The sequence below is a fragment of the Oncorhynchus masou genome, chromosome 9, assembly GCF_036934945.1.
Source record: "Oncorhynchus masou masou isolate Uvic2021 chromosome 9, UVic_Omas_1.1, whole genome shotgun sequence".
In the NCBI taxonomy this organism is placed as follows: Eukaryota; Metazoa; Chordata; class Actinopteri; order Salmoniformes; family Salmonidae; genus Oncorhynchus; species Oncorhynchus masou.
Window position 1 is genome coordinate 14,354,217 of NC_088220.1, and position 23,806 is coordinate 14,378,022.

At 46.9% G+C, this 23,806-nt stretch overlaps 1 protein-coding gene across 4 annotated transcripts in view; it reads right to left on the reverse strand.

The window, feature by feature from the left end:
* The window catches only part of LOC135545551 (NEDD4-binding protein 3-A-like), a 95,380-nt gene that overhangs the window by 23,878 nt on the left and 47,696 nt on the right, over positions 1-23,806 (reverse strand). For all 4 annotated transcript variants that reach the window (XM_064973224.1, XM_064973220.1, XM_064973223.1 and 1 more), the window contains 2 exons: positions 19,026-19,297; positions 12,111-12,288 (listed from right to left, as the gene is read on the reverse strand). In XM_064973224.1, the coding sequence (XP_064829296.1) occupies positions 12,111-12,288; positions 19,026-19,264 (417 nt within the window). In that variant the 5' untranslated portion in view covers positions 19,265-19,297. The remainder of the gene's footprint in view (positions 1-12,110; positions 12,289-19,025; positions 19,298-23,806) is intronic.

Genomic DNA, 23,806 nt, shown 5'->3' on the forward strand with positions numbered 1-23,806 from the left:
TCAATGGTAGGCTTCGAGGTGACTCCTATGGTAGGTACACCTATAGCTCATCTCTTGGCAGCAGTACTGTACAGTCGTGGCCAAAAGTTGAGAATGACACAAATATTAATTTCCACAAAGTTTGTTGCTTCAGTAACTTTATATATTTTTGTCAGATGTTACTATGGAATACTGAAGTATAATTACAAGCATTTCATAAGTGTTAAAGGCTTTTATTGACAATTACATGAAGTTGATGCAAAGAGTCAATATTTGCAGTGTTGACCCTTCTTTTTCAAGACCTCTGCAATCTGCCCTGGCATGCTGTCAATTAACTTCTGGGCCACATGCTGACTGATGGCAGCCCATTCTTGCATAATCAATGCTTGGAGTTTGTCAGAATTTGTGGGTTTTGTTTGTCCACCCGCCTCTTGAGGATTGACCACAAGTTCTCAATGGGATTAAGGTCTGGGGAGTTTCCTGGCCATGGAACCAAAATATCGATGTTTTGTTCCCCAAGCCACTTAGTTATCACTTTTGCCTTATGGCAAGGTGCTCCATCATGCTGGAAAAGGCATTGTTCATCACCAAACTGTTCCTGGATGGTTGGAGAAGTTGCTCTCGGAGGATGTGTTGGTACCATTCTTTATTCATGGCTGTGTTCTTAGGCAAAATTGTGAGAGAGCCCACTCCCTTAGCTGAGAAGCAACCCCACACATGAATGGTCTCAGGATGCTTTACTGCTGGCATGACACAGGACTGATGGTAGCGCTCACCTTGTCTTCTCCGGACAAGCTTTTTTTCCGGATGCCCCAAACAATCAGAAAAGGGATTCATCAGAGAAAATGACTTTGCCCCAGTCCTCAGCAGTCCAATCCCTGTACCTTCTGCAGAATATCAGTCTGTCCCTGATGTTTTTCCTGGAGAGAAGTGGCTTCTTTGCTTCCCTTCTTGACACCAGGCCTTCCTCCAAAAGTCTTTGTCTCACTGTGCGTGCAGATGCACTCACACCTGCCTGCTGCCATTCCTGAGCAAGCCCTGTACTGGTGGTGCCCCGATCCCGAAGCTGAATCAACTTTAGGAGATGGTCCTGGTGCTTGCTGGACTTTCTTGGGCGCCCTGAAGCCTTCTTCACAACAATTGAATCCCTCTCCTTGAAGTTCTTGATGATCCGATAAATGGTTGATTTAGGTGCAATCTTACTGGCAGCAATATCCTTGCCTGTGAAGCCCTTTTTGTGCAAAGCAATGATGATGGCACATTTTTCCTTGTAGGTAACCATGGTTGACAGAGGAAGAACAAGGATTCTAAGCACCACACTCCTTTTGAAGCTTCCAGTCTGTTATGTACTTGAGTGAAGACCCAAAAGCAGTTTTAACAGAAAACAGAGTTCTTTAATGAAAAACAGGAATGGCATAAATCCTCTTCCAACGTAGTCAATGGAACAAAAAGAACGTTAGTATAATGCAGGATGCACCTGCCAGGCAGACTCCGACAGGATAGGACAAGGTGGAAGCAAACGGGACGACAGCTTGCTTCTGGCATCAAAAACACAAACAAGAATCAGACACTGAAAGTTGCAGGAACAGAGAGAGAAATAGAGACCTAATCAGAGGGGGAAGAGAGAACAGGTGGGAAGGAGTGAATGAGCTAGTTAGGGAAGATGTAGAACAGCTAAAGAATGAGAGACAGAGAAGGTAACCTAAAAAGACCAGCAGAGAGAGACAGAGTGAAGAGAAAGGACAGGAACAGACATAACAAGACATGACAGTACCCCCCCCACTCACCGAGCGCCTCCTGGCGCACTCGAGGAGGAAACCTGGCGGCAACGGAGGAAATCATCGATCAGCGAACGGTCCAGCACGTCCCGAGAGGGAACCCAACTCCTCTCCTCAGGACCGTACCCCTCCCAATCCACTAGGTACTGATGACCACGGCCCCGAGGGCGCATATCCAAAATCTTACGAACCCTGTAGATGGGTGCGCCCTCGACAAGGATGGGGGGAGGGACGAGCGGGGCGCGAAGAACGGGCTTAACACAGGAGACATGGAAGACTGGGTGAACGCGACGAAGATAGCGCGGGAGAAGAAGTCGCACTGCGACAGGATTAATGACCTGAGAAATACGGAACGGACCAATGAACCGCGGGGCCAACTTGCGAGAAGCTGTCTTAAGGGGAAGGTTCTGAGTGGAGAGCCATACTCTCTGACCGCAACAATATCTAGGACTCTTGGTCCTACGCTATTAGCGGCCCTCACAGTCTGCGCCCTATTACGGCAAAGTGCCGACCTGACCCCCTTCCAGGTGCGCTCGCAACGCTGGACAAAAGCCTGAGCGGAGGGGACGCTGGCCTCGGCGAGCTGAGATGAGAACAGCGGAGGCTGGTACCCGAGGCTACTCTGAAAAGGAGATAGACCGGTAGCAGACAAGGGAAGCGAGTTGTGGGCGTACTCTGCCCAGGGGAGCTGTTCTGACCAAGACGCAGGGTTACGAAAAGAAAGACTGCGTAAAATGCGACCAACAGTCTGATTGGCCCGTTCGGCTTGACCGTTAGACTGGGGATGAAAGCCGGACGAGAGACTGACGGAAGCCCCAATCAAACGGCAAAACTCCCTCCAAAATTGAGACGTGAACTGCGGGCCTCTGTCGGAAACGACGTCAGACGGAAGGCCATGAATTCGGAAAACATTCTCGATAATGATCTGAGCCGTCTCCTTAGCAGAAGGGAGCTTAGCGAGAGGAATGAAATGAGCCGCCTTAGAGAATCTATCGACAACCGTAAGAATAACTGTCTTCCCCGCTGATGAAGGCAGTCCGGTGATAAAATCTAAAGCGATGTGAGACCACGGTCGAGAGGGAATGGGAAGCGGTCTGAGACGGCCGGCAGGAGGAGAGTTCCCAGATTTAGTCTGCGCGCAGACCGAACAAGCGGCGACAAATCGACGCGCGTCACGTTCCCGAGTGGGCCACCAGAAACGCTGGCGAATGGAAGCGAGCGTACCCCGAACGCCGGGGTGGCCGGCTAACTTGGCAGAGTGGGCCCACTGAAGAACGGCCGGACGAGTAGGAACGGGAACGAACAGAAGGTTCCTAGGACAAGCTCGCGGCGACGGAGTGTGAGCGAGTGCTTGCTTTACCTGCCTCTCAATTCCCCAGACAGTCAACCCGACAACACGCCCGTCAGGGAGAATCCCCTCGGGGTCGGTGGAGACCTCAGAAGAACTGAAGAGACGAGATAAAGCATCAGGCTTGGTGTTTTTGAGCCCGGACGATAAGAAATAACAAACTCGAAACGAGCGAAAAACAGAGCCCAACGAGCCTGACGCGCATTAAGTCGTTTGGCTGAACGGATGTACTCAAGGTTCCTATGGTCAGTCCAAACGACAAAAGGAACGGTCGCCCCCTCCAACCACTGTCGCCATTCGCCTAGGGCTAAGCGGATGGCGAGCAGTTCGCGATTACCAACATCATAGTTACGTTCTGACGGCGATAAGCGATGAGAGAAAACGCGCAAGGATGGACCTTGCCGTCAGAGAGCGCTGAGAAAGAATGGCTCCCACGCCCACCTCTGACGCGTCAACCTCAACAACAAACTGTCTAGAGATGTCAGGTGTAACAAGAATAGGAGCGGATGTAAAACGATTCTTAAGAAGATCAAAAGCTCCCTGGGCGGAAACGGACCACTTAAAGCACGTCTTAACAGAAGTAAGGGCTGTGAGGGGAGCTGCCACCTGACCGAAATTACGGATGAAACGACGATAGAAATTAGCGAAGCCCAGAAAGCGCTGCAGCTCGACGCGTGACTTAGGAACGGGCCAATCAATGACAGCCTGGACCTTAGCGGGATCCATCTTAATGCCCTCAGCGGAAATAACGGAACCGAGAAAAGGGACAGAGGCGGCATGAAAAATGCACTTCTCAGCCTTCACATAAAGACAGTTCTCCAAAAGGCGCTGGAGGACGCGTCGCACGTGCTGAACATGAATCGAGAGAGACGGTGAAAAAATCAGGATATCGTCCATGTAAACGAAAACAAAAATGTTCAGCATGTCTCTCAGGACGTCGTTAACTAGTGCCTGAAAGACAGCTGGAGCGTTAACGAGGCCGAAAGGAAGAACCCGGTATTCAAAGTGCCCTAACGGAGTGTTAAACGCCGTCTTCCACTCGTCCCCCTCCCTGATGCGCACGAGATGGTAGGCGTTACGAAGGTCCAATTTGGTGAAAAACCTGGCTCCCTGCAGGATCTCGAAGGCTGAAGACATAAGAGGAAGCGGATAACGATTCTTAACTGTTATGTCATTCAGCCCTCGATAATCCACGCATGGGCGCAGGGACCCGTCCTTCTTCTGAACAAAAAAAAAAACCCCGCTCCGGCGGGGAGAGGAGGAGGAGACTATGGTACCGGCGTCGAGCGAAACCGACAAATAATCCTCGAGAGCCTTACGTTCGGGAGCCGACAGAGAGTATAATCTACCCCGGGGGGGAGTAGTTCCCGGAAGGAGATCAATACTACAGTCATATGACCGGTGTGGAGGGAGAGAAGTGGCCTTGGAACGACTGAACACCGTGCGCAGATCGTGATACTCCTCCGGCACCCCTGTCAAATCGCCAGGCTCCTCCTGTGAAGAAGAGACAGAGGAAACAGGAGGGATAGCAGACATTAAACAGGTCACATGACAAGAAACATTCCAGGATAGGATAGTATTACTAGACCAATTAATAGAAGGGTTATGGCGCACTAACCAGGGATGACCCAAAACAACAGGTGTAAAAGGTGAACGAAAAATTAAAAAAGAAATGGTTTCGCTATGATTACCAGAGACAGTGAGGGTTAAAGGCAGCGTCTCACGCTGAATCTTGGGGAGAGAACTACCATCTAAAGCGAACAAGGCCGTGGGCTCCCCTAACTGTCTGAGAGGAATGTCATGTTCCCGAGCCCAGGTCTCGTCCATAAAACAGCCCTCCGCCCCAGAGTCTATCAAGGCACTGCAGGAAGCAGATGAACCGGGCCAGCGGAGATGGACCGGAAAGGTAGTGCGTGATCCAGAAGGAGAGGCCTGAGTAGTTGCGCTCACCAGTAGCCCTCCTCTTACTGATGAGCTCTGGCTTTTACTGGACATGAGGTGACAAAATGACCAGCGGAGCCGCAGTAGAGACAGAGGCGATTGGTGATTCTCCGTTCCTTCTCCTTGGCCGATATGCGGATACCCCCCAGCTGCATAGGCTCAGCATCCGAGCCGGCGGAGGAGGGTGGCAGTGATGCGGAGAGGGGAGCAACGGAGAACGCGAGCTCCTTTCCACGAGCTCGGCGACGAAGATCAAACCGTCGCTCTATGCGAATAGCGAGAGCTATTAAGGAGTCCAGACTGGAAGGAACCTCCCGGGAGAGGATCTCATCCTTAACCTCGACGAGGAGACCCTCCAGAAAACGAGCGAGCAAAGCCGGCTCGTTCCAGTCACTAGAGGCAGCGAGTGCGAAACTCAATAGAATAATCCGTTATGGATCGATTCCCCTGACATAGGGAAGACAGGGCCCTGGAAGCCTCCTCGCCAAAAACAGAACGGTCAAAAACCCGTATCATCTCCTCCTTAAAGTCCTGATACTGGTTAATACACTCAGCCCTCGCCTCCCAGATTGCCGTGCCCCACTCACGCGCCCGTCCGGTAAGGAGAGAAATGACGTAGGCGATGCGGGCTGCGCTCCTGGAGTAAGTGTTGGGCTGGAGAGAGAACACCACATCACACTGAGTGAGGAATGAGCGGCACTCAGTGGGCTCCCCAGAGTAACACGGCGGGTTGTTGATCCTGGGCTCCGGAGACTCGGAAACCCTGGAAGTGGGCGGTGGATCGAGGTGGAGTTGGTGAACCTGTCTTGTGAGGTCGGAGACTTGGACGGCCAGGGTCTCAACGGCATGTCGAGCAGCAGACAATTCCTCCTCGTGTCTGCCTAGCATCGCTCCCTGGATCTCGACGGCGGAGTGAAAAGGGTCCGGAGCCGCTGGGTCCATTCTTGGTCTGATTCTTCTGTTATGTACTTGAGTGAAGACCCAAAAGCGGTTTTAACAGAAAACAGAGTTCTTTAATGAAAAACAGGAATGGCATAAATCCTCTTCCAACGTAGTCAATGGAACAAAAAGAACGTTAGTATAATGCAGGATGCACCTGCCAGGCAGACTCCGACAGGATAGGACAAGGTGGAAGCAAACGGGACGACAGCTTGCTTCTGGCATCAAAAACACAAACAAGAATCAGACACTGAAAGTTGCAGGAACAGAGAGAGAAATAGAGACCTAATCAGAGGGGGAAGAGAGAACAGGTGGGAAGGAGTGAATGAGCTAGTTAGGGGAGATGTAGAACAGCTGAAGAATGAGAGACAGAGAAGGTAACCTAAAAAGACCAGCAGAGAGAGACAGAGTGAAGAGAAAGGACAGGAACAGACATAACAAGACATGACACCAGTCTGTTATTCGAACCCAATCAGCATGACAGAGTGATCTCCAGCCTTGTCCTCGTCAACACTCACACCTGTGTTAACGAGAGAATCACTTACATGATGTTAGCTGGACCTTTTGTGGCATGGCTGAAATGCAGTGGAAATGTTTTGAGGGGATTCAGTTCATTTGCATGGCAAAGAGGGACTTTGCAATTAATTTAAATTCATCTGATCACTCTTCATAACATTCTGGAGTATATGCAAATTGCCATCATACAAACTGAGGCAGCAGACTTTGTGAAAATTAATATTTGTGTCATTCTCAAAACTTTTGGCCACAACTCTAGACTACTTGATCACTGACTTCAATCCAGAGTCTCTCAGAGTGTTCACAGTCAACCCACTGACTCCCCTATCAGATCACAGCAAAATCACAGTCTACTTTTTACAGAGCAAAACTCAATCATAAGGCATCAAAGCCAAAGGAATAAAATTAAGAAATGCTATAGATGGAAGGAATGTACTGTGGAAACCTACCAAAAAACAATTAGGCAACAACTAATTCAATCCCTTTTAGACAACTTCATGGACAAAATATTCCACTGTAATAGTGAAGGTGTAAACTTGGCAGCAGAAAACCTAAACAGTATATTTGACCTCTCAGCTTCCCTAACAGAAAACTGAATAAAATGAACAACAATGACAAATGGTTTGATGAAGAATGCAAAAACCTAAGAGAGAAATTGAGAAACCTGTCCAACCACAAACAGAGACCCAGAAAACCTGAGCCTACGCCTTCACTATGGTGAATCACTAAAACAATACAGAAATAAACTACGGAAAAAGAAGGAACAGCACGTCAGAAATCAGCTCAATGTAACTGAAGAATCCATAGATTCTAACCTCTTCTGGAAAACACTAAACAAACAGCAACATAAAGAGGTATCTATCTAAAATGGAGATGTATTGGGTAAACCACTTCTCCAATCCTTTTGGCTCTATAACAAACAACAACATAAAGAGGTATCTATCTAAAATGGAGATGTATTGGGTAAACCACTTCTCCAATCCTTTTGGCTCTATAACAAACAACAAAAACATTAACATGATCAAATACAAATCTTAGAATAAACTATTAAAGACTACCAGAACCCACTGGATTCTCCAATTACCTTGAATGAACTACAGGACAAAATACAAACCCTCCAACCCAAAAAGGCCTGTGGTGTTAATGGTGTCCTCAATGAAATGATCAAATATACAAACCAAAAATTCCAACTGGCTATACTAAAACTCTTTAACATCATCCTTAGCTCTGGCATCTTCCCCAATATTTGGAACCAAGGACTGATCACCCCAATCCACAAAAGTGTAGACAAATTTGACCCCATTAACTACCGTGGGACATGAGTAAAATCCTCTGCATTATCATTAACAGCCCACAAAATGAGGTGGAAACTGAGCTGCACTTCCTAACCTCCTGCCAAATGTACGACCATATTAGAGAAACATATTTCACTCAGATTACACAGACCCACAAAGAATTCAAAAACAAACCCGATTTTGATAAACTCCTAATTCTATTGGGTGAAATACCACAGTGTGCCATCACAGCAGCAAGATTTGTGACCTGTTGCCACAAGAAAAGGGCAACAGAAGAAGAACACCATTGTAAATACAACCCATATTTATGTTTATTTATTTTCCCTTTTGTACTTTCACCCCTATATGTTTTCCCAGGGATATCACCCCTATAAGTTGTCCCAGGGATATCACACATATATGTTGTCCCAGGGATATCACCCCTATATGTTGTCCCAGGGATATCACCCCTATATGTTGTCCCAGGGATATCACCCCTATATGTTTTCCCAGGGATATCACCCCTATATGTTGTCCCAGGGATATCACCCATATATGTTGTCCCAGGGATATCACCCCTATATGTTGTCCCAGGGATATCACCCCTATATGTTTTCCCAGGGATATCACCCCTATATGTTGTCCCATTGATATCAACCCTATATGTTGTCCCAGGGATATCACCCCTATATGTTGTCCCAGGGATATCACCCCTATATGTTGTCCCAGGGATATCACCCCTATATGTTGTCCCAGGGATATCACCCCTATATGTTGTCCCAGGGATATCATCCCTACATGTTGTCCCATTGATATCACCCCTTCAATATATGTTGTCCCAGGGATATCACCCCTATATGTTTTCCCAGGGATATCAACCCTATATGTTGTCCCAGGGATATCACCCCTATATGTTTTCCCAGGGATATCACCCCTATATGTTTTCCCAGGGATATCTTCCCTATATGTTGTCCCAGGGATATCTTCCCTATATGTTGTCCCAGGGATATCACCCCTATATGTTGTCCCAGGGATATCACCCCTATATGTTTTCCCAGGGATATCTTCCCTATATGTTGTCCCAGGGATATCTTCCCTATATGTTGTCCCAGGGATATCACCCCTATATGTTGTCCCAGGGATATCTTCCCTATATGTTGTCCCAGGGATATCTTCCCTATATGTTGTCCCAGGGATATCACCCCTATATGTTGTCCCAGGGATATCACCCCTATATGTTTTCCCAGGGATATCACCCCTATATGTTGTGCCAGGGATATCATCCCTATATGTTGTCCCAGGGATATCACCCCTATATGTTGTGCCAGGGATATCATCCCTATATGTTGTCACAGGGATATCATCCCTATATGTTGTCCCAGGGATATCCCCCCTATATGTTGTCCCAGGGATATAACCCCTATATGTTGTCCCAGGGATATCCCCCCTATATGTTGTCCCAGGGATATCCCCCCTATATGTTGTCCCAGGGATATCACCCCTATATGTTGTCCCACGGATATCACCCCTATATGTTGTCCCAGGGATATCCCCCCTATATGTTGTCCCAGGGATATCACCCCTATATGTTGTCCCAGGGATATCACCCCTATATGTTGTCCCAGGGATATCACCCCTATATGTTGTCCCAGGGATATCACCCCTATATGTTGTGCCAGGGATATCATCCCTATATGTTGTCCCAGGGATATCATCCCTATATGTTGTCCCAGGGATATCCTCCTATATGTTTTCCCAGGGATATCACCCCTATATGCTGTCCCAGGGATATCCCCCCTATATGTTGTCCCAGGGATATCATCCCTATATGTTGTCCCAGGGATATCATCCCTATATGTTGTCCCAGGGATATCCCCCCTATATGCTGTCCCAGGGATATCCCCCCTATATGTTGTCCCAGGGATATCACCCCTATATGTTGTCCCAGGGATATCACCCCTATATGTTGTCCCAGGGATATCACCCCTATATGTTGTCCCAGGGATATCACCCCTATATGTTGTCCCAGGGATATCCCCCCTATATGTTGTGCCAGAGATATCACCCCTATATGTTTTCCCAGGGATATCACCCCTATATGTTGTCCCAGGGATATCACCCCTATATGCTGTCCCAGGGATATCACCCCTATATGTTGTCCCAGTGATATCACCCCTATATGTTGTCCCTTTGATATCACCCCTATATGTTGTCCCAGGGATATCACCCCTATATGTTGTCCCAGGGATATCACCCCTATATGTTGTGCCAGGGATATCATCCCTATATGTTGTCACAGGGATATCATCCCTATATGTTGTCCCAGGGATATCCCCCCTATATGTTGTCCCAGGGATATCACCCCTATATGTTGTCCCAGGGATATCCCCCTATATGTTGTCCCAGGGATATCCCCCCTATATGTTGTCCCAGGGATATCACCCCTATATGTTGTCCCACGGATATCACCCCTATATGTTGTCCCAGGGATATCCCCCCTATATGTTGTCCCAGGGATATCACCCCTATATGTTGTCCCAGGGATATCACCCCTATATGTTGTCCCAGGGATATCACCCCTATATGTTGTCCCAGGGATATCACCCCTATATGTTGTGCCAGGGATATCATCCCTATATGTTGTCCCAGGGATATCATCCCTATATGTTGTCCCAGGGATATCCTCCTATATGTTTTCCCAGGGATATCACCCCTATATGCTGTCCCAGGGATATCCCCCCTATATGTTGTCCCAGGGATATCATCCCTATATGTTGTCCCAGGGATATCATCCCTATATGTTGTCCCAGGGATATCCCCCCTATATGCTGTCCCAGGGATATCCCCCCTATATGTTGTCCCAGGGATATCACCCCTATATGTTGTCCCAGGGATATCACCCCTATATGTTGTCCCAGGGATATCACCCCTATATGTTGTCCCAGGGATATCACCCCTATATGTTGTCCCAGGGATATCCCCCCTATATGTTGTGCCAGAGATATCACCCCTATATGTTTTCCCAGGGATATCACCCCTATATGTTGTCCCAGGGATATCACCCCTATATGCTGTCCCAGGGATATCACCCCTATATGTTGTCCCAGTGATATCACCCCTATATGTTGTCCCTTTGATATCACCCCTATATGTTGTCCCAGGGATATCACCCCTATATGTTGTCCCAGGGATATCACCCCTATATGTTGTGCCAGGGATATCATCCCTATATGTTGTCACAGGGATATCATCCCTATATGTTGTCCCAGGGATATCCCCCCTATATGTTGTCCCAGGGATATCACCCCTATATGTTGTCCCAGGGATATCCCCCCTATATGTTGTCCCAGGGATATCCCCCCTATATGTTGTCCCAGGGATATCACCCCTATATGTTGTCCCACGGATATCACCCCTATATGTTGTCCCAGGGATATCCCCCCTATATGTTGTCCCAGGGATATCACCCCTATATGTTGTCCCAGGGATATCACCCCTATATGTTGTCCCAGGGATATCACCCCTATATGTTGTCCCAGGGATATCACCCCTATATGTTGTGCCAGGGATATCATCCCTATATGTTGTCCCAGGGATATCATCCCTATATGTTGTCCCAGGGATATCCTCCTATATGTTTTCCCAGGGATATCACCCCTATATGCTGTCCCAGGGATATCCCCCTATATGTTGTCCCAGGGATATCATCCCTATATGTTGTCCCAGGGATATCATCCCTATATGTTGTCCCAGGGATATCCCCCTATATGCTGTCCCAGGGATATCCCCCTATATGTTGTCCCAGGGATATCACCCCTATATGTTGTCCCAGGGATATCACCCCTATATGTTGTCCCAGGGATATCACCCCTATATGTTGTCCCAGGGATATCACCCCTATATGTTGTCCCAGGGATATCCCCTATATGTTGTGCCAGAGATATCACCCCTATATGTTTTCCCAGGGATATCACCCCTATATGTTGTCCCAGGGATATCACCCCTATATGCTGTCCCAGGGATATCACCCCTATATGTTGTCCCAGTGATATCACCCCTATATGTTGTCCCTTTGATATCACCCCTATATGTTGTCCCAGGGATATCACCCCTATATGTTGTCCCAGGGATATCACCCCTATATGTTGTCCCAGGGATATCACCCATATATGTTGTCCCAGGGATATCACCCCTATATGTTGTCCCAGGGATATCACCCCTATATGTTGTCCCAGGGATATCACCCCTATATGTTGTCCCAGGGATATCACCCCTATATGTTGTCCCAGGGATATCACCCCTATATGTTGTCCCATAACCAGGTGTTCTTCTTACCTTCTCATATTTCCCTCCAATTGGCAGGGAGTGCTTTGACACGTCCACCTCAGTTCGGTCTTTGTAGTAGAGCTCGATGTGTTCCTCCTCATGTCCATGCTCTCTCTTCATGGACTGCATGCTGGAGAAGATGTCCTTCCTACTGCTGCCTGGGCCGCTACCCACTTTGGCCTCTTTCCTGGTGGGGATCATTATCAAGGTTTTCCTTCAGGCTTCAAGTCAATTGATAATCTGTTCCCCTGAACGATAACAGCTTGTTATTTGAGTTTGCAAGAAAGGCATTTCACTGTACATGTACATGTGACATTAAAACTTTAAATTAATTAATTTCATCTAGATTTACAACTTTACATTGTAACAGCTTACTTCGCAAATACAGTGCATTCGGAAAGTATTCAGACCATTTTACTTTTTCACATTTTGTTACATTACAGCCTTCTTCTAAAATTGAGCGGAAATGGAGGAAAACTCGCCTCCCTGCGGACCTGGCATCCTTTCACTCCCTCCTCTCTACATTTTCCCCCTCTGTCTCTGCTGCTAAAGCCACTTTCTACCACTCTAAATTCCAAGCATCTGCCTCTAACCCTAGGAAGCTCTTTGCCACCTTCTCCTCCCTCCTGAATCCTCCTCCCCCCCCTCCTCCCCTCTCTGCAGATGACTTCGTCAACCATTTTGAAAAGAAGGTCGACGACATCCGATCCTCGTTTGCTAAGTCAAACGACACCGCTGGTTCTGCTCACACTGCCCTACCCTGTGCTCTGACCTCTTTCTCCCCTCTCTCTCCAGATGAAATCTCGCTTCTTGTGACGGCCGGCCGCCCAACAACCTGCCCGCTTGACCCTATCCCTCCTCTCTTCTCCAGACCATTTCCGGAGACCTTCTCCCTTACCTCACCTCGCTCATCAACTCATCCCTGACCGCTGGCTACGTCCCTTCCGTCTTCAAGAGAGCGAGAGTTGCACCCCTTCTGAAAAAACCTACACTCGATCCCTCCGATGTCAACAACTACAGACCAGTATCCCTTCTTTCTTTTCTCTCCAAAACTCTTGAACGTGCCGTCCTTGGCCAGCTCTCCCGCTATCTCTCTCAGAATGACCTTCTTGATCCAAATCAGTCAGCTTTCAAGACTAGTCATTCAACTGAGACTGCTCTTCTCTGTATCACGGAAGCGCTCCGCACTGCTAAAGCTAACTCTCTCTCCTCTGCTCTCATCCTTCTAGACCTATCGGCTGCCTTCGATACTGTGAACCATCAGATCCTCCTCTCCACCCTCTCCGAGTTGGGCATCTCCGGCGCAGCCCACGCTTGGATTGCATCCTACCTGACAGGTCGCTCCTACCAGGTGGCGTGGCGAGAATCTGTCTCCTCGTCACGCGCTCTCACCACTGGGGTCCCCCAGGGCTCTGTTCTAGGCCCTCTCCTATTCTCGCTATACACCAAGTCACTTGGCTCTGTCATCACCTCACATGGTCTCTCCTATCATTGCTATGCAGACGACACACAATTAATCTTCTCCTTTCCCCCTTCTGATGACCAGGTGGCGAATCGCATCTCTGCATGTCTGGCAGACATATCAGTGTGGATGACGGATCACCACCTCAAGCTGAACCTCGACAAGACGGAGCTGCTCCTCCTCCCGGGGAAGGACTGCCCGTTCCATGATCTCGCCATCACGGTTGACAACTCCATTGTGTCCTCCTCCCAGAGCGCTAAGAACCTTGGCGTGATCCTGGACAACACCCTGTCGTTCTCAACTAACATCAAGGCGGTGGCCCGTTCCTGTAGGTTCATGCTCTACAACATCCGCAGAGTACGACCCTGCCTCACACAGGAAGCGGCGCAGGTCCTAATCCAGGCACTTGTCATCTCCCGTCTGGATTACTGCAACTCGCTGTTGGCTGGGCTCCCTGCCTGTGCCATTAAACCCCTACAACTCATCCAGAACGTCGCAGCCCGTCTGGTGTTCAACCTTCCCAAGTTCTCTCACGTCACCCCGCTCCTCCGCTCTCTCCACTGGCTTCCAGTTGAAGCTCGCATCCGCTACAAGACCATGGTGCTTGCCTACGGAGCTGTGAGGGGAACGGCACCCCAGTACCTCCAGGCTCTGATCAGGCCCTACATCCAAACAAGGGCACTGCGTTCATCCACCTCTGGCCTGCTCGCCTCCCTACCACTGAGGAAGTACAGTTCCCGCTCAGCCCAGTCAAAACTGTTCGCTGCTCTGGCCCCCAAATGGTGGAACAAACTCCCTCACGACGCCAGGACAGCGGAGTCAATCACCACCTTCCGGAGACACCTGAAACCCCACCTCTTCAAGGAATACCTAGGATAGGATAAAGTAATCCTTCTCACCCCCCCCTTAAATGATTTAGATGCACTATTGTAAAGTGGCTGTTCCACTGGATGTCAGAAGGTGAATTCACCAATTTGTAAGTCGCTCTGGATAAGAGCGTCTGCTAAATGACTTAAATGTAAATGTAAATGTATGATTAAATAAAAAATGTTCCTCATCAATCTACACACAATACACCATAATGACAAAGCGAAAACAGGTTATTTACTTAACTATTCAGACCTTTTGCTATGAGACTCAAAATTGAGCTCAGGTGCATCCTGTTTCCATTGATCATCCTTGAGATGATTCTACAACTTGATTGGAGTCCAGCTGTGGTAAATTCAATTGATCGGACATGATTTGGAAAGGCACACACTCGTCTATCTATGTAAGTTCCCACAGTTGACAGTGCATGTCAGAGCAAAAACCAAGCCTTGTGATCGAAGGAATTGTCAATAATGCTCCGAGACAGGATTGTGTCAAGGCACAGATCTGGGGAAGGGTACAAAAACATTTCTTCAGCATTGAAGGTCCCCAAGAACACAGTGGCCTACATCATTCTTAAATGGAAGTAGTTTGGAACCACCAAGACTCTTCCTAGAGCTGGCCGCCCGGTCAAATTCAGCAATCAGGGGGAAAAGGGCCTTGGTCAGGGAAGTGACCAAGAACCCGATGGCCACTCTGACAGAGCTCCAGACTTCCTCTGTGGAAATGGGAGAATCTTCCAGAAGGACAACCATCTCTGCAGCACTTTAACAATCAGGCCTTTATGGTAGAGTGTCCAGACTGAAGCCACTCCTCAGTAAAAGGCACATGACAGCCCGTTGGAATTTTCCAAAAGGCACCTAAAGACTCTCAGACCATAAGAAACAATATTCTCTGGTCTGATGAAACCAAGATTGAACATTTTGGCCTAATTGCCAAGCGTCACGTCCTGAGGAAAACTGTCACCATCCCTATGGTGAAGCATGGTGGTGGAAGCATCATGCTGTGGGGATGTTTTTCTGCGGCAGGGCCTTGGAGACTAGTCAGGATCGAGGGATAGATGAACGGAGCAAAGTACAGAGAGATCCTTGATGAAAACCCGCTCCAGAGCACTCAAGACCTCAGACTGGGGTGAAGGTTCACTTTCCAACAGGACAACGATTCTAAGCACTCTACCAGGACAACGCAGGAGTGGCTTTGGGACAAATCTCTAAATGTCTTTGAGTGGCCAAGCCAGTGGCCGGACTTGAGCCGGATTGAACTTCTCTGGAGAGAACTAAAATTAGCTATGGAGCAACGGTCCCCATCCAACTTGACAGAGCTTGGGGGGATCTGCAGAGAAGAATGGGAGAAAATCCCCAAATGCAGGTGCACCAATCTTTTAGTGTCATACCTAAGAAGACTTGATGCTGTAATCGCTGCCAAAGGTGCTTCAACAAAGTACTGAGTAAAGGGCCTGAATACTTATGTTAATGTCATATTTTATTTTTTATACAGTACTAATACAAATATTTGGATACACCAACTGTGCTCATTCAAGGGTTTTTCTTATTTTTGTACTATTTTCTACATTGTAGAATAATAGTGAAGACATCAAAACTATGAAATAACACATATGGAATCATGAAGTAACCAAAAAAATGTTAAACAAATATGTTTTATATTTGCGATTCTTCAAAGTAGCCACCCTTTGCCTTGATGACAGCTTTGCACATTCTTGGAATTCTTTCAACCAGCATCATGATGTAGTCACCTGGAATGCATTTCAATTAACTGGTGTGCCTTGTTAAAAGTTAATTTGTGGAATTTATTTCCTTCTTAATGCGTTTGAGCCAATCAGTTTTATTGTGACAAGGTATACAGAAGCTAGCCCTATTTGGTAAAAGACAAAGTCCATATTGTGGCAAGAATATCCTAAATAAGCAAAGAGAAACGACAGTCCATCATTACTTTAAGACATGAAGGTCAGTCAGTCCGAAAGATTTCAAGAACTTTGAAAGTTTCTTCAAGTGCAGCAGCAAAAATCATTATGCGCTACAATGAAACTGGCTCTCATGAGGACTGCCACAGGAAAGGAAGACCCAGAGGGACATCTGCTGCAGAGGATAAGTTCATTAGAGTTACCAACCTCAGAAATTGCAGCCCAAATAAATGCTTCACAGAGTTCAAGTAACAGACACATCTCAAAATAAACTGGTCAGAGGAGACTGTGTGAATCAGACCTTCATGGTCAAATTGCAGCAAAAAAATACTACTAAAGGACACCAATAATAAGAAGAGACTTGCTTGCTCCAAGAAACACGAGCAATGGACATTAGACCAGTGGAAATCTGTCCTTTGGTCTGATGAGTCCAAATTGGAGATTTTTGGTTCCAACAGCCGTGTCTTGGTGAGACGCAGGTGAACGATGATCTCTGTATGTGTTGTTCCCACCGTGAAGCACGGAGGAGGAGGAGTTATGGTGTGGGGGTGCTTTGCTGGTGACACTGTCAGTGATTTATTTAGAATTCAAGGCACACTTAACCAGCATGGCTACCACAGCATTCTGCAGCGATACGCCATCCCATCTGGTATGCGCTTGCGGGACTATCATTTGTTTTTCAACAAGACAATGACCAAAAACACACCTCCAGGTTGTGTAAGATTTATTTGACCAAGAAGGAGAGTGATGGAGTGCTGCATCAGATGACCTGGCCTCCACAATCACCCGACCTCAACCCAATTGAGATAGTTTGGAATAAGTTGGACCAGAGAGTGAAGGAAAAGCAGCCAACAAGTGCTCAGCATGTGTGGGAAGTCCTTCAAGACTGTTTGAAAAGCATTCCAGGTGAAACTGGTTGAGAGAATGCCAAAAGTGTGCAAAGCTGTCATCAAGGCAAAGGGTGGCTACTTTGAATAATTAAAAATATAACATATATTTTGATTTGTTTAATGCTTTTTTGGTTACTACATGATTACCAGTGGTGGGCTGTCAGGGCCAGCAAGGCCTTCTCTGCTGGCCTAAACATCATCAGAATATATATATTGTTTAAATATATTTTCCCACAAATATGTATTAAATTATTCCCCAGAGTAAGAGTTACACTCTTCATTTCATAGCGTTCCTCTTGGTTGCACTGCTTCCAGCCCCAGGTTGAGATTTGGAGGGCTGGTCTTTATGTTAGATATTTTATCCAATCATATTCAGCCATCATGTGTTGCCAGGGGTCTAAAATCTGCCCTCAGGCCTTCAGAATCAACAGTGCGGGCGCTTGTAGCTTAAAGTGAATGGAAATTAAAATTTAGTGTCAACCAATCAGCTTTAGAGTTGGCTATTGTACGCCTGCTGTCTGGCTCCAGTGTTACACAGGAGCCAGCTAGCAGGCGTAGTGCCTGCACGTCTTTTGATTGGATTACCAATATTGAGAGGCAGGTCCTATATGGGCAGGTCTCAGAACTAGGAAACTGAAATTGATCAACGAATTAATTTGCGTACTACTAAACTGTTTTTTCAACCCACAATGGCAGAAGGAGAAGATATCGATTTGGTCGAGGATATAATTATAACGCCATTCTCAAGACAAACTTTTCAAGAAAAGTTAGACATTGTCAGGAGAGGTAGATGCCGACGCTACAAAGCCGACGCTACAAAGACAGGCTCGAGAAGCACTGCAAACTGTACTGCTGGGAATGCCTATTATTTGCAAGTGATCGATTTGGTGTTTGGAGCCACACTGGCTTTGCAAACCTGAGTTGTCTAACCAAGGCAGCAACGAGACACCAAAGTACTGCTGGGCACTTACAAACAATGGTGCTTTTGAAAACTTTTGGGGACACCCGAGTGGATCTACAGCTCAACAAACAAGCGCGCAGGGCAACGAAGCTGCACAATGAAAAGGTATTGTACTCTTCCCCTGCAATTCTCTGAATAAAAATGTCAATTTCAAGGTGACGCAACGCCTGGTTATACTGCGTTTCTGTCTAAATGTATAGTGTCTAGAGCCATGGCATCATAATGATTGTAATAAGAGGTGGATTAATTCGGGTGGGACTGTGTAGGACTTCACTGAAGGCCCAGGCCCCAGAACCACGGCACGCTACTGATGATTACATATGTGTTATTTCATAGTGTTGATGTCTTCACTATTATTCTATGTAGAACTTGAATTAGTAGGAGTGTCCAAAATTTTGATTGGTACTTTACTTTTGCTGTACATTTCTACAAAACAGTTTTTGCTTTGATATTTTGGGGTATTGTGTGTAGATTGATGAGGAGGGAAAAACAATTTAATACATTTTAGAATAGGGTTGTAATGTAACAAAATATGGAAAAAGTCAAGGGGTCTGAATACTTTCTGAATGGTAGGAGTCACACCTCCTACCAGCTCACTATGTGTGGCACCCACCTGGCAGCAGCACTAACAACACTGCTATGGAATAACAGGTGATGTTATTACCCAACAGCATCATTAATGCCTTCTATTTGAAACAGACAACTCGTTACCACTTTGCCTGTACTTTATGGAATACATAGAGAATACATACTCTCTAATGTAGCACCCATCTGGGTGATGAAACATGGCAGCCATTTTGTGCCTATCAGAGAGCTCACTAACCTGGTGATGTTGAGGTAGTTGAGCAGCTCTCTCTGGTTGAAGCCTTTCTTTAATAACCTGTTGGTCTGTCTGGGTCCCACCTGGGGCACGGCCCGGCTGCCTTTAGCTGGGGACCCGTCCGGGCGCTCCACTAGGCTGCCTACACTACCCATACTGCACCGGGCCAGTAGGGCTGTGGGCCGGGTAGGGGTCGAGTAGGGGTCACGGCTCAGAGGAAGGGTCTGGACCGATGTTGCCATTGGTTACAGGACAGGGTGGCCACGTGGAGAACTCTTGAGGTAGAGGAAGAGAGCAAAGAAGAGAGGAAGAAAGAGGTTGAGAATCAGAGAATGGACATAAACAAACTGATTCAGAACCCTGTAAAATATCTTTGGCATCATGAACCATCATCACCATGATAACTATTCACCTTCTAACTGTAATATCTTATCTCTATGGCAACACAAACCATCATCACCATGATAACCTCCTATTCACCTTCTAACTGTAATATCTTATCTCGATGGAAACACGAACCATCATCACCATGATAACCTCATATTCACCTTCTAACTGTAATATCTTATCTCTATGGAAACACGAACCATCATCACCATGATAACCTCCTATTCACCTTCTAACTGTAATATCTTATCTCTATGGCAACACAAACCATCATCACCATGATAACCTCCTATTCACCTTCTAACTGTAATATCTTATCTCTATGGAAACACGAACCATCATCACCATGATAACCTCCTATTCACCTTCTAACTGTAATATCTTATCTCTATGGCAACACGAACCATCATATCCAAGACCAAGTCCGCACTTTATTGGATTGTTTACAGTTTTCAGCTCTCTGTATGTCTTCCTCTGATCACTTAACTCCTGCACTCTAGTGGTTAATAAGGCAAAATAACTAGTATCATGATTCTTTATTAGGTGGTCCCATTCCCTCTGTCTTCCTCAGTATTCCCCCATAGCCTTTACCCTAGTTACTAGTCTGTTGATGTGAATTCTAGTCAAACTCCTCCTGTCTTTTTCCCTGTCTGGCTTTATATCTCGTCTCTCAGGGCATGACTTGACATGTGCCACTTCTCTGTCATCAGCTGTGTGTGTGTGTGTGTGTGTGTGTGTGTGTGTGTGTGTGTGTGTGTGTGTGTGTGTGTGTGTGTGTGTGTGTGTGTGTGTTTGTGTATGTGTGTGTGTGTGTGTGTGTGTGTGTGTGTGTGTGTGTGTGTGTCCCGAGGCAGTTTTGTGCAGTCAGTGACCGACCGAAAACCTTTCAAATTTTTCAAGACACATCAAGTGTAAAAATCAACACTAGGCCAGCTAAATGTAAAAATCAACACGTTTTTACTAAGCCAGCTAAATGTAAAAATCAACGCGTTTTTACGAAGCCGGCTAAATGTACAAATCAACACGTTTTTACTAAGCCAGCTAAATGTAAAAATCAACACGTTTTCACTAGGCCAGCTAAATGTAAAAATCAACACATTTTTACTAAGCCAGCTAAATGTAAAAATCAACACGTTTTTACTAGGCCAGCTAAATGTAAAAATCAACACGTTTTTACTAAGCCAGCTAAATGTAAAAATCAACACGTTTTTACTAAGCCAGCTAAATGTAAAAATCAACACGTTTTTACTAAGCCAGCTAAATGTAAAAATCAACACGTTTTTACTAAGCCAACTAAATGTAAAAATCAACACGTTTTTACTAAGCCAACTAAATGTAAAAATCAACACGTTTTTACTAAGCCAGCTTAATGTAAAAAACAACACGTTTTTACTAAGCCAACTAAATGTAAAAATCAACACGTTTTTACTAAGCCAGCTTAATGTAAAAATCAACACGTTTTTACTAAGCCAGCTAAATGTAAAAATCAACACGTTTTTACTAGGTCAGCTAAATGTAAAAATCAACACGTTTTTACTAGGCCAGCTAAATGTAAAAATCAACACGTTTTTACTAGGCCAGCTAAATGTAAAAATCAACATGTTTTTACTAGGCCAGCTAAATGTAAAAATCAACACGTTTTTACTAAGCCAGCTAAACTGTGATCTGGTAGTAATAAGTGTAGGTTAAACCATGGCATAGTGCACAACAACCATACGGTTCAAATACGCTCTACTACTAGCTCATCATAGAACAACACTAAACATAACCACAACACTTTCCTACAGTTGTTAAGCCTTCAAATCCCACATAACGCATGTTCTTCCTGTCAGAGACACCTCATGCCTTTTGAAATGGTAAAAACGAGTTGTAAGCTAAAAGAGACGATTACAGATGTAGAGTGTGTGCGTGTGTGAGTGAGCCTCTTGGGGAAGAGGAGCAGAGAACATATGCACCATCAGAAGCTTGTTATGTAACTGTGTGTGTGTGTGTGTGTGTGTATGTTCGCCCTCTGTGATGCTACTGACTACAGTAAATCCTATTTGTCTGATAAAGAGGCAGGGTGCTTTGATTCAGGCAGCAGAGATGAGCAAGGATGTGCCTTTATAACCAGGGCAGCCCTGCTGTACTTACTACAGTGCCAGGTAGTCTAGTGGTTAGAGCGTTGGGACAGTAACTGAAAGGTTGCTGGATCAAATCCCAGAGCTGACAAAACAAAAATATGTTGTTCTGCACCTGAGCAAGGGGGCCGAAGACGTGGATGCCCATTAAGGCAGTTAACCTGCTGTTCCCCGGGGGCCGAAGACGTGGATGCCCATTAAGGCAGTTAACCTGCTGTTCCCCGGGGGCCGAAGACGTGGATGCCCATTAAGGCAGTTAACCTGCTGTTCCCCGGGGGCCGAAGACGTGGATGCCCATTAAGGCAGTTAACCTGCTGTTCCCCGGGGCCGAAGACGTGGATGCCCATTAAGGCAGTTAACCTGCTGTTCCCCGGGGGCGAAGAGCGTGGATGCCCATTAAGGCAGTTAACCTGCTGTTCCCCGGGGCGAAGGCGTGGATGCCCATTAAGGCAGTTAACCTGCTGTTCCCGGGGGGGCGAAGGCGTGGATGCCCATTAAGGCAGTTAACCTGCTGTTCCCCGGGGGGCGAAGAGCGTGGATGCCCATTAAGGCAGTTAACCTGCTGTTCCCCGGGGGCGAAGGCGTGGATGCCCATTAAGGCAGTTAACCTGCTGTTCCCCGGGGCGAAGACGTGGATGCCCATTAAGGCAGTTAACCTGCTGTTCCCCGGGGCGAAGCGTGGATGCCCATTAAGGCAGTTAACCTGCTGTTCCCCAGGGGCGAAGGCGTGGATGCCCATTAAGGCAGTTAACCTGCTGTTCCCGGGGCGAAGACGTGGATGCCCATTAAGGCAGTTAACCTGCTGTTCCCCGGGGGCGAAGGCGTGGATGCCCATTAAGGCAGTTAACCTGCTGTTCCCGGGGGCGAAGACGTGGATGCCCATTAAGGCAGTTAACCTGCTGTTCCCCGGGGCGAAGGCGTGGATGCCCATTAAGGCAGTTAACCTGCTGTTCCCCAGGGGCGAAGCGTGGATGCCCATTAAGGCAGTTAACCTGCTGTTCCCCGGGGGCGAAGAGCGTGGATGCCCATTAAGGCAGTTAACCTGCTGTTCCCGGGGGCGAAGGCGTGGATGCCCATTAAGGCAGTTAACCTGCTGTTCCCGGGGGCCGAAGACGTGGATGCCCATTAAGGCAGTTAACCTGCTGTTCCCGGGGCGAAGACGTGGATGCCCATTAAGGCAGTTAACCTGCTGTTCCCGGGGCGAAGGCGTGGATGCCCATTAAGGCAGTTAACCTGCTGTTCCCCGGGGGCGAAGGCGTGGAGGTCCATTAAGGCAGTTAACCTGCTGTTCCCCGGGGGCTGAAGACGTGGAGGTCCATTAAGGCAGTTAACCTGCTGTTCCCCGGGGGCTGAAGACGTGGAGGTCCATTAAGGCAGTTAACCTGCTGTTCCCGGGGGCTGAAGGCGTGGAGGTCCATTAAGGCAGTTAACCTGCTGTTCCCCGGGGCTGAAGACGTGGAGGTCCATTAAGGCAGTTAACCTGCTGTTCCCCGGGGGCTGAAGACGTGGAGGTCCATTAAGGCAGCCCCCTGCACCTCTCTGATTCAGAGGGGTTGGTTTAAACGCAGAAGACACATTTCAGTTGAAGGTGTTCCTTTCCCTTATTGTATCCATTTGATTTATTATTTCCCTTCCGATTTCTTTCAAATAACACGGTCAATTCAGTCAGCGCATCCTATTGACCACGCCTTCTAATCTATAGCCAGAACAGTGTAACCTGTGGTTATTCAGTGGTCATATTAATGACTGTACAGTACAGTGTAACCTACTATAGCACACTGGTTATTCAGTGGTCATATTAATGACTGTACAGTACAGTGTAACCTACTATAGCACACTGGTTATTCAGTGGTCATATTAATGACTATACAGTACAGTGTAACCTACTATAGCACACTGGTTATTCAGTGGTCATATTAATGACTGTACAGTACAGTGTAACCTACTATAGCACACTGGTTATTCAGTGGTCATATTAATGACTGTACAGTACAGTGCAACCTACTATAGCACACTGGTTATTCAGTGGTCATATTAATGACTGTACAGTACAGTGTAACCTACTATAGCACACTGGTTATTCAGTGGTCATATTAATGACTGTACGGTATGTCATGCTAACCTACGTGCTAACTTCCGGCATCTGTTCAACAATACTAATGCAAAGTTGACCTTGTTTTTCATCTTTAATGGGCAGAATGTGAGGAATGATTGGCCATACATAGTCTAGTGGTTTTACTGGGATGTTCTGTCAGAGGGAGGAGACTTCCTCCATCC